General features: G+C 41.1%; 1 protein-coding gene across 9 annotated transcripts in view; it reads right to left on the bottom strand.

The window, feature by feature from the left end:
• CACNB4 (calcium voltage-gated channel auxiliary subunit beta 4) overlaps positions 1–12336 on the bottom strand; it is a 277391-nt gene that overhangs the window by 28594 nt on the left and 236461 nt on the right. For all 9 annotated transcript variants that reach the window (XM_084998219.1, XM_084998225.1, NM_213750.2 and 6 more), the window contains 1 exon segment: positions 4546–4655. In XM_084998219.1, the coding sequence (XP_084854345.1) occupies positions 4546–4655 (110 nt within the window).

Here is a 12336-nt window from a genome sequence, read left to right as displayed (position 1 = left end):
TGAGGATTCAGGTTTGATCCCTGGCTTCGCTCAGTGGGTTAAGTATCTAGTTGTGCCGTGAGCTGTGGTGTAGGTTGCAGATGTAGTTTGGATCCTGCATTGCTGTGGCTGTTGTGTAGGCCAGCAGCTGTAGCTCTGATTCAACCCCTAGCCTGGGAACTTCCATATGTTGTGGGTTCGGGCCTAAAAGAGGAAAAAAAAAAGATACTTTTCATGAGAGAAGTTTGGAAAATAAGGTTTCTTTAGTTTGTTGGTTTTCCATTAAAGTGCCACTGGTTTAATGTAATTCCTGGCCAGCACTCTACTAGACCAAGTCTATACTGTTTTAGGCTTCAAATCTGAATTTTTTCTGAAGTAGCAAAAAGGCAGTGAAGCAAAGTAGATTGCCCTGGTACAAAGAACCCTTGAGGAACTTTGAGTCTTTGTGTAAATAATTCAGAAATTCCTGGGCCTTATTTACTTTGCACCAGCAATGAGGTAAGTGTGGTTTTTGATAGGCGCAAAGGGAAGGTACACGTACTGCTTAATCAGCATAAAACTTGGGCCATGGGCATGAACAGAGAGGTTCTCAAAGCAGGCCAGGAGGCTGAAGATGGCCACCCTATATACTGGAGTGGTCCAATTATTTGGATAATATGTATACAGAATACAATATATAAATTATATGTGCAAGAAAGACATATTTATCTACCCAGCTCATTTTTAAAAAGGAAAAACTCCAAACCTAACAACCTTGACTACCTAGGTTGACTCCAATCAAAGGGTCTTTATGATTTTATTCCAGGCAAATGGGACTCTGAGAAGTAATGAACTATGAAACTGGGGGGATCTCAATGAACACTTCTACAACCTGACCACAACTGGTCTAGACACATCTCTCTCCAGCATCTCTATCACCTGTGATCTTTCTTATAGCCAGGGGCTAAACCACTTCAATGGCTCCCTGTAGCCCAAAGCAACATTCCTTAAAGTGAGTACCCTAGAAGGCTGATCTCATGAGCTATTCTTGGGAAGAAGGGGATTTTCTGCAAGGGAAATACTGGATATTATAAGGGTATCTGTTGGAATTTCAAATATGCATTACCCTCTATCTTTTTTCTTTCTTTCTTTCTCTCTCTTTTTTCTTTCTTTCTCTCTCTTTTTTCTTTCTTTCTTTCTTTCTTTTTTCTTCTTTTTTTGCTTTTTAGGGCTTCACTTGGAGTATATGGAGGTTCCCAGGCTAGGGGTCCAATTGGAGCTACAGCTGCTGGCCACAGCCACAGCCACATCAGATCCAAGCCTCATCTGCAACCTACACCGCAGCTCATGGCAATGCCAGATCCTTAACCCACTGAGGGAGGCCAGGGATTGAACCCGCAAACTCATGATTCCTACTTGGATTCGTTTCTGCTGCACCATGACGGGAACTCCAATCTTTTTCTTTCTTTCTTTTTTTTAATGGCAGAACCTGCAGCATATAGAAGTTCCTGGGCTGGCCGTCAAATCAGAGCTGCAACTGCCGCTTACACCACAGCCACAGCCACATCAGATCCAAGCCACATCTGCTACCTATGTCACAGCTTGCAGTAATGCTGGTTCCTTAACTCACTCCACATCCTCACAGAGACAATGGTGGGTCCTTAACCCACTGAGCCACAGTGGGAATTCCACTCTCTTTATGTTAATGCCTTTAAGAAGTCTTGCACGGAAAAAACCTGACAACTTTTTGATTCATAATTGTCAAATGAATTTGACCATGGAAAATATACTATTAGTATCTTTTATTTATTTACTAGGTTGCACCCAAGGCATATGGAAGTTCCTGGGCCAGGGATCGAACCCATGCCACAGCAGTGACAATGCTGCACTACAAGAGAATTCCCTATCTTTTAAAAATCAGCATTTCTTGGAAGCTATTATGGAGGTCTCTTTAGCAAAGTGTACTACAGCCCTAACATTCTGGCCTCAATCTATTTATTCAGTCTGTTCTGTTGCTCTCAAATCAGGCCCCCCACTCTCTTTTTCTAAGCATGCTTTGCACAAAACTACTTGTTTCTCAACCACACTATGTTTATAGCTCAATGCTTTGTACATTCTTGACTTTCCTGAGGAACCAGCTCAAATATAATAACTTCTTCAAAGTCTTCCCAGACACTTCTTACTCTGTACTATTCTTTCTTTACATCTTTAGTACTTTGCTCATAATTCCATTTTCACATAGTATTTTAAGAATCTCTCTTCTTTCTGTTTGCCCATGGATAACATACTTTGTCGTAGTCACACATGTACTTCTTAAGTCTGGTATAATGCATGGCAGTAGCAAGTGTTCAATAAACATTTGATGAAAGAATCTGCAAATGTGCATTAACAAGCAAATGGGAGCGACTCACACAGTGGTTGTTATAATAGGCTGCCATTAAATTAACTCTGGAGTTCTCACTGTGGCTCAGTGGGTTAAGAATCCAACTAGTATCCATGAGGGAGGACACAGGTTTGATCCTTGGCCTCGCTCAGTGGGTTAAGGATCTGGTATTGCTACAAGCTGTGGTGTAGGTCATAGGTGTGGCTTGGACCTGGTGTTGCTGTGACTGTAGTGTAGGCTAGCAGCTGCAGCTCTGATTATACCCCTAGCCTGAGAACTTCCATATGCTGCAAGTGCAGCCCTTAAAAAAAAAAAAAGTTAACTCCAATGGTTGTGGGTATGTGGCTTTACAGAGTAAAAAGGAAAACCAGTGAACCGACTTCTACCTTGTTTCCTCTTAACCCCCACCCCCCACTCCACTGGCTCTGACTGGCTCTGACAACAGGTGACTACACAGATTACATGGAATGACTTCAAAGAATATCCATGAAATTGTAGGCTGGTGCAAGATGGTTGAAAAAGTTGGACAACCTAGCTTATGCTTTTAAGTGTCCTTTAGCCTCTCATTATACATCAGAGGAAGGAGTGGTTAAAGTCAAAGGCACTGTGAAGAACAGAAAGGAGGGTGGAAGATAGGAGAACAGAGAACAGATGCTTCTTTGAAACATCACCAATCTAGTCTGGCATCTCTGTCACCTTTGATATATTACTTCAGTCAGTTACCTAATCTAATTCATCATCAGCTCTACCATCATCACTCCTGAAGGTCAAAATACTGTGCCTTTAAGAGTGTTTCACTCTTGCCTATGAAAGGCTCTAAATACAGCACTAAAGAAGGAACCACTGATGTCTGGGATCTTGCCTCCACAAATGCTGACAGCCGTACCATTTGCTATGTTTAGCATTCTTGCACAAAGCACCCATCCAACAAACATTTATTGAGCAAATACCTCGTGCCAATCCTGGGTGAGGAACAGAGAAGATATTTTGCAGTCTCTTTTAAAGCTGCACAATTTTTAGCTCAGGGTCAAGGTTTAGCCTTTAGCAGACACTTGATGGGGTATTTAGGCATGTAATCTATCCTAGAAATCTTAACCTTCAAAAGTTTTCTATCCTCTATAGAGCTCATTCCAGAAGTTTAAAAAAACACAGTGCCAGAGATGAACACTGTCTTTGCTGCTCTTCCCATGAGGAAGGGCAAGGTCAAACAAGCTGCACTCAGAATGTGAATGCAAAAGAGTTACGATGGACCACACCACTCTGTGCAGTCCCCAAAACCACAAACAGGCTTTCTTTTTCTTTTTCCGGCCACACCTGTGGCATATGGAAGTTCCCAGGCTAGGGGTCGAATTGGAGCTGCAGCTGCTGGGCCTTCACCACAGCTACAGCAACATGGGATCTGAGCCACATCTGTGACCTATGTCACAGCTTGCTGTGGCAATGCCAGATCCTTAACCCACTGAGCAAGGCCAAGGATCAAACCTGCATCCTCATAGATACTAGTCAGGTTCTTAACCCACTGAGCCACAATAGGGACTCCCACAAACAGGCTTTTGGGATGAGTGTTGTGACTCCTGCAGCACAGACGCACTTCTGTGGATGGTGAATGCATCCTCCACAGCCCTGCTCGTGTATGGCTTGAGGGAGCCAATCACTGTGGTTTTTTCCTTCTCTATCATGGTGAATTTCAGGATGCTTCTGGCTGATGCACTAGGAGAGACATGCTCAAACCCCCTCCACAGTATTAATCGTGGTTGCTACTTCCACTTAAAGATGCAACTCTTCTGGGTACCAGCTGGGTACAACACTAAGAACACCATCATCTAGCTTTCTTTTAAGAATCTGAGAAAGCCGAACATCTTATTTCCTTCCTTGTCAGTTGTGACTCAGGTATGACAGCTATCATTAGCCTCATTGAGGAGCTTGGGCAGAGCAGGGATGAGTGACTAGGGGTGACAGATGAGGAGAGCCTGTTTCGGAGTCTTCCCACCAGACTACTGATCAGTTCATTAACTGATGCTGAGAGAGGAGCTTCCAGCTGCTGCAGGCCTCTGCTCCCTGCTTTTCCCCAGCTGGCCTTGTCAGTTGATCAGCGCTTCCCCATGCTGAAAGGGGAGCCAATTGGAAAGACATTCACAAACGCAACATGTGTCATCCCGGGCTGAAAGCACAGCTTGGAGAAGTACCACATTTGAACAGCTTACCTAAGCTGGACCGAGTGTTCGAACGTTCAATTATTGCTCTCTTGCTGGGATTATTTAGGACAGACCTCTTAGCAAGAGAAATGTCAGCTGTCACTCTCGTTATTGATATCCTATGAATAGGAACACAGAACAGAACAAGCCAGTAAAAATGTTATGGGGCTCTCCAAGTGATTTAGAACCACAGTACTTAATAACCACTTTACATACTACAGTGCAACCACAGGATAATAAACATTGGCCACAAGTCTTTTAAACAGGCTTTGGCTAGCATGGAAATACAAGCAGGGCAGAACGAAGGAAAGTTTTTGGCTATTTAACAAAAGAAGAAAGACTCCAGGAAAAATTCAGCTCTTCCTCCTCTATTGTCTGCCTTGTCTAATTCTCTTTATAATGCTCCCCATACCAGAAGGGAGTCAAAACATATGAATAAACCATGCTCTTTCTAGGAAGCAGCAATGCAACATCCCCACAATTCGCAGTGGATGAGCTCTTGAACAAGACCTTCAGGAACCTCAAATGCTCTGCCCTGGTTTATCAGTGCTGCTGGTCCAAGGGGGAAATGATCTTCACTTTGATCATCAAAGACAGTCAACCAGTTGGCAACCATGTTGCATTCCTGATGCTCAGTATTTAATTCATGACACATGAAGCATTTTGCCACAGGCCCCAAAGGAATGTTGTATTTCTAAAAATATGAAAAATATGATTTCTTTTCTTCAGGCACAAGATTCTTCAGCCTATCTGCATAATACTTTGAATGCATGTGGTGGGCAGTAACAAGGCACTATCGCTGAGGGCAATGTAAGGATTATGTCAGCATTTCTATAAGACAAGAACACTGCAGAGACACTGCCAATGAATGGAGAGGGGAGTCCATCTGTATATGATTTAGCAAAGGAGACTCTCTGGAACTTACAATTTAAAAATCACTGTAAGCTGGGATGGTTTGACTTCAGATTATTATCTACCTGCAGAATGCAAAGAATGCCTCTTTAGGCCAGCCACAGCCATCACAGGCCTTTCTCCATTCTTATCTTCAGAGCTTGGCCATGTTCCAGGAAGGAGACAAGGAGAGGGCCTCTCCTTCCCTTGAGCAATCATGGCACTTTCAAGCTCTTTTAGCGGGTCGAGCAGGGAAGAGGGAGGACTTATCAGCAATTAGAGTCACATGTCATCTCACAACACTGTCAGCGAGTCCTCACCTGACTCCAGTGATCTGAATCCTTGGGGAGAATTAAAAATTGTCCTTCGTGTAAATGGTTAGAAATTATTTCTTTAAAGCAACAGACTGGGCAAAAGTTCTGGTGCTATTTTATTTTATATTTCCTCTTCTCTCTCTCTCTTTTTTTAGGGCTGCAGGTGCAGCATATGGAAATTCCCAGGCTAGGGGTCGAATCAGAGCTTCAGCTGCGGGACTATACCACAGCATAGCAACACAGGATCCGAGCTACATCTGTGACCTACACCACAGTTCACAGCAACACCAGATCTGTAACCCACATTCTCATGGATACCAGTCAGATTCATTTCCGCTATGCCACAACAGGAGCTCCTGGTGCCATTTTATAGCAAAGTCCTCATCTGGGTCATCCTATTGTCTATATAATCTATAGAAAGTCAGAAATTTAAAAATGCTTTAAATTCCTTGGAATTTTTTAGGTCCTAAGAAATTATTTGAGGCATCCTCAGATTGTCTTCTGCAGAAATCAAAAATTTGGGGAGATACCTCTGGGGCCACTGAGAACATTAAATGGAGGCAGAGTCGTCCTGCAGGGCTCCAGATTTCCCACGCTCAATGCCAGGCCAACATCTCTGCATTTCTGTTTTCTACCTTGAGGCCTTATCTATGATTTCATTGTAAGAACTTGTTCCGCTGCTAAAAGACAGTGGAAAACACCGGCCTAGTGTGACTTCTTCATTTTGTCAAGAAGAAAAGTGAGACGCAGAGAGGAAGTTCCACACGGTTACTTAGAGTCGAGGAAGGTCCAAAGCTCAGGCTGTCAAGCATCCGGTCAGATCTTAGCCAAGTGACTCATGATTCTCTTACAGTTGTCTTCTCCAGAAATCCCAAATCTCCAGATACTAGCCAAATCATTGAGTGCAGATCTGGCCACACACACACTAAGCGGTGGTCAGAATCTCAATCAGGTTACAGTCAGTGAACCTCACACCTGAAGTTACCGATTGGTAACTCGGTTGGCTGCTGCACTTGAGGCATGAAATCTCATAGGCGGTCTCTGTAGTCACAGCTCCTTTTACCTACAGAATAGAATTTGCTTGTTTATTTGCTTGTTTCTGGCTTTTTTGCTTGTGGTTTTAAGAATGGAGCTGCTGGTTCTAGAGCAGTTCAAATATAAGAGTGGAGATAAGTGGGTTGGTTTAGGGACAGAATTCAAGTTTCTAGAATGAGGATATTTAGAGCGACCAAAGGTTCTATTCTATTTAGGTGAGAATCAAATTCTCTTTCTTTCTTTCTTTTTTGGGCATCCAGAGGCATATCGTGTTCCCAGGCCAGGGATCAGGTCTGAGCCACATCTGCAACCTACAACACAGCTGAAGCAATGCCAGATCCTTAATCCCCTGTGCTGGGCTGGGGATCAAATGTGTGTCCCAGTGCTCCAGAGACACTGCCAATACCATTGCACCACAGCAGGAACTCTGAGGACCAAATTTTCTAGTTCTATATTAGCCAAGTTGTGACCCTTGGTTCTTCAAACTTGAAGGGATTATCAACAGATGCACACTCTTATTTTTCCTGGGTTACAAACACACTTTTACAAAGCCATTTTCAAACATATCCAAAGTTTTATCAAAAAACCAAAATGGAAAAAAACAATAACACACACATACAAACTAGAAAGAAACTACTTCATTATTCCAAAAACAGGAAAAGGTGTGGACAATATAGTGTCCTTTTTCTTATTTCATTTGTCAATAAAATAAATTCTGGTTTATTTCTCAATAAAATACCAGCTAATTTGTTAATACAAGTTATTTCTTAATAAAAATACACATGTATAAAAGAGTTCAGACACAGCTCTAGAAATGCTCCAATAAGACAATGCAGGAGTTTTAATTTTCTTTTTTTTTTTAAATCATTTTAGGGCTGCAGGAGGTTCCCAGGCTAGGGGTCAAACAGGAGCTGTAGCCACTGGCCTACACCACAGCCCCAATAACACAGGATCCAAGGAGTTTTAATTTTCTATGCAAAGATTCTTACTATTATCAAAATCAGACACCAGATCCCAATTTGTTTTTTTGTTTTTTTGTTTAAAATGCTTCATAGCAATGTAATTACATTCATCTTCAAACACTATCTGGTTTATAAACCTTAAAAAAAAAAAAACCCTTTAAGCGAAATCCTTTCTACTTCTTTTCTTGCTATACTCATATCCACAAGAGTCTTGCAATACATCTATCATCTTGTTTGATGTATATCTCTAAAAAGTTCCCTTGGAAGCTTTTCTATGACACAGTGTCAGTAATTACTAGCTGGAGGATAAAAGACTAATAGAAGTTCAGTTTCCCAGCAGACTGGGTATGTATTTCTCTATCTAGTAAACCTGAATCCTAATTGCTGCTTATTTCTGGTTTGGAATTCTTCGTAATTTCTGCAATCCATCATGTGCTATGAATATTAATTTTTTTGTGATTTTTCTATTGAACGATATTACCCTCAGTTGAGATACATTCATTCTAAGATAATTAGCATTTCTTGCTATAAAATTGGGTTGTGATGATTGCTGTACAACTATAAATGTAATAAAATCCATTGAGTTAAAAAAAAAGAAAATAGAAAGACCAGCATTGTTAAGGAAAGAAAAAGTAAACCTGAATCATTTTTCTGATGACTTCCAATTAAGAATTTAAATAATCTTCTAATTAAATATTGATAGTGGTCATAATAAGGATATAATAGGTATATATGCATACTCTCTGAACTCATTTTAATAATATACCCTAATAAGAAATATTATATATTAAATAGCATAATTATTATGTAAAAAAGTATATATCATTAATTCTTTTCTCTAAACCATGTTTTTCTTTTTTTGTTTGTTTTTTGTTTTTTGCCTTTTCTAGGGCTGATCCCGCGACATATGGAGGCTCCCAGGCTAGGGGTCTAATCAGATCCTTAACCCACTGAGCAAGGCCAGGGATCGAACCTGCAACCTTATGGTTCCTAGTCAGATTCATTAACCACTGTGCTACGACGGGAACTCCTAAACCATGTTTTTCTAAACAATTATGTTATTTTAAAACTATATGTAGTTTAAACATCCATGCAGATATTAACATACGGCATTTAAATCCAGTAGACCCAACAATTATAAACGGTGACTTAAATGTAACCTTAAATTCTATGAATATCTAAATGTTTTCTCTAAATCTGATTTTAGTTTACTATTCATTAAACATTTTTAGGAAAAAAAATTGGCATTTCCATGTTGGTAACAGAACAGCTAAAGATCCTTCTATACTCTATCCTTGCCATATCTAATATGCTACCATGTTAGTATATTAGTTTTAAAAAATAACAACCAAAACCCATCTTCACAAAGAAAAAAACATTCCAAAGAGCAGAACAGTGCACTGGCAGGAGAACAGGAATGGAAGGGGTATGTAGACCTGGATACTCTTCCTGGGTCTTCCTCTTACTGGTGGTGTGACCATGGACAGGTCATGCCACCTTTGGAGCATCAGCAGCATAGTCAATAAAGCGGTGGTAGGAGCTCTGTCAAACTCTCTCACAGCATCGTCATCAGGGGTAAACCATGTAATATATAGAAGTGTATCCTTAAATAATTATTCATAGGTACATGTACAATGTATACAAGACAGTTACTGGAGATTTGAGACTTGAAGGAGACAGTTTCTTTATATTGCATCCTCAAAAGCTGGCAACCTACCATGAACTTGCCTATTCTCAGAGTCCATGAAATTTATATCTACTTGGAGGGTGGGAGAATAAGGTCAGACATGTTGCAGTTGAAACCTGCTAATTTAAGTATTCGTGTGTGGCACTAAAGCATTCGATTAAATATCTCTAGTGCTTGAGCGTCCACTGAAGAGTCTTCAGTTGAAAAGAGAGTAGGAGGAGGAGATGATAAGAGGATGATACTGGTGATGAAACAGAAGGCATTGTATTCTCTTCCATTTGTTGACCGCAGTTACAAGTTGTTTTCATTCTTCCATGTCTTGGCTGCTTTGTGAGAGCATCAACTGCTGCTGTCTCCTTTTATAAATAAATACTACTTCGGTTTCCCAAAATTGTATTCTTGGCCTCCTTTCTTCAAATTCTTTCTCAGACCTTTTTTCCCCCCCTCAAAGATTCCTTGGCTAATAGCTTCAGATCCAAATGTTCATTTAGGATTTGAAGCCATAATCATGTCAGTTACAAAGTGTCCTAGAACTGCCATAGAGCTGATCTGATCCAGTTGTCCCAAAGCCTAAAGTTACAACTTTGTTGCGATTTGAAATAATTAGCATAGGTCAACACATTGCAATTGGTTTGACTGCTTGCCGTTCAGCCTATGAATGGTAGATTCAACCAGCTGAACAAACCTCATCTGAAAGGATGATCCCTGATGAATGTTTGTGGTGGGAAATGAAGAGAGAAAAGCTCCACACCATTGTCCGTCCACTGTGTCCCTGTCAGGCGGGTGTCATTCTAGCAGTTTGTTAGGCTCGCCTAACTTATGATCTGTGCACAGAAAAGCCACTATGTGTGGATATCCACAGGTACAGGAGTCCCCTCAGAAAGTATTTAGTACTTGGCTTTCCATTTTTCTCTTTTTGTGTTGGTTTTTTTTGCCTTTTTTTTCCCCCTAGGGCCACACCCGAGACATATGGAGGTTCCCAGGCTAGGGGTCTAATCAGAGCTGTAGCCACCGGCCTTCACCAGAGCCACAGCAACACGGGATCCGAGCCACGTCTGCGACCTACACTGCAACCTGCAACACTGCAACACTGGATCCTTAACCCACTGAGCAAGGCCAGGGATCAAACCCTCAACCTCATGGTTCCTAGTCGGATTTGTTCTACTGAGCCACGATAGGAACTCCTTGCTTTCCATTTTTCATACATAGATTCTAGCTAGGGCCTACAATAGAAATTAATAACAATAAAACTGTAAAATAAGTAGATTTAAACTGACTCAAATCATTTCTTTCTTTTCTTTTTTTTTTTTTTTTTTGCTTTTTAGGGCCGCACCTGTGGCATATGGAGGTTCCCAGGCTAGGAGTCTAATCGGAGCTGTAGCTACCGGCCTACGCCACAGCCACAGCAATGCCAGATCCAAGCCACATCTGTGACCTATACACAGCTCATGGCAATGCCGGATCCTTAACCCACTGAGCAAGGCCAGGGATCAAACCCTCAACCTCATGGTTCCTAGTCGGATTCGTTCTACTGAGCCACGACAGGAACTCCTCAAATCAATTCTAAGATAGGATAAAAATATAAAGTATATGATTCTGTAATAGTTAAACTTGGATTTTAATCCAATTTGATGAATTACTTTTTAAATCAAGATCACAAAAGCAGTATTGAAAAAGAAAGCCAAGTTTTTTTTCTTTTTTTGCTCTTCCTGAAAAAGAAAAGATTTTATCCTATTTTGTCTAACTTACTGCCTGCATAGCCAATGAGACACAGAGTAGGTTTCCATTAGAACATATTGTTTATGCTGTATCGCTGTTCAAGAGTCTGCTGTGGAATTGTTCTCTTGGATAGTTTCGATTAAAGACTATTTGTTGTTTTCTCTCCTTTTATTAATTGGTAAAACATAACAGCAGATTATCCTGGCTCAAAATATAAGGCTATCCTATCCCACCCCCCACCAAAGCAGACATGTCTGAGTCACTGTGAAGCTACAAGCAAATTTCTTCTTCCTTATCAAAATCACCGTATACACTGAACCAGTGCATTTATTATTCTTTTTCTACTGCATCAGCCTCATAATTTAAAAGCAAGTCCACTCTCTTACTTCCACCTTTAATATCTAGCCTTCTCCAACTCGGCCACACAGCAGATCTCTCTAGGGCTGAGTCTTTTTCTCTGGCTATTTCTTTTGTTGCTGCTGTATTCTTCACATCACCAAACCCTCTGCTGTCCCATCAGGCCTCATGGAACACTTGGCATTGAAACTTTAATTCTATTTCTACTAAAACCATCTTCCATAGTGCATATAGTGCTTTGTGCATCAGGTAAATCTACCTGATTCAAGAAAATCTGTACTGTTATAAGAAATGCATTTCCTCTTTCTGGGTCCGAAGACTGAGGAAGAACCTCTGATTCCTCATTCTTTTTTCTTTTTTTCTTTTTATGGCCACACCTGCAGCACATGGAAATTCCCAGGCTAGGGCTCCAATCAGAGCTTTAGCTGTGGGCCTATGACTCAACCACAGCAAAACAGCAACACCAGATCTGAACTGCATCTGGTACCTACTTTGCAGCTTGTGGCAATGCTAGATCCTTAACCCACTGAGAGAGGCCATGGATTGAACCCACATCCTTATGGAGACTATGTTGGGTTCTTAACCTGTTGAGCCACAAGGGGAACTCCAGAGTCCTCATTCTTGAAAGTAGTAATTAAGTCACTCACTTTCTCTTTGCTAAATTATAATAGTTCCTTTCTTTTCTGTAGGTCCTACCTTTCAAACCTTTAATAATATTGTCGTTTATAAGGACATTATGTAGGGACCAAAACAATCCAGCACAAACTTAGACTGTGTTTGGATGGCATTTGTTCAGCTCAAGGGCCGTTATGGGGCCACAGGATGAGGCACTACT

This window comes from Sus scrofa, chromosome 15, assembly GCF_054392235.1.
Source record: "Sus scrofa isolate SSC_HxYL_T2T_F1_AM1 chromosome 15, Sscrofa_HxYL_maternal_Yorkshire_Landrace_v2.0, whole genome shotgun sequence".
NCBI classification, from domain to species: Eukaryota; Metazoa; Chordata; class Mammalia; order Artiodactyla; family Suidae; genus Sus; species Sus scrofa.
The sequence above is the reverse complement of the archived record's forward strand: the minus strand, read 5'-3'. Positions and strand labels throughout refer to the sequence as shown.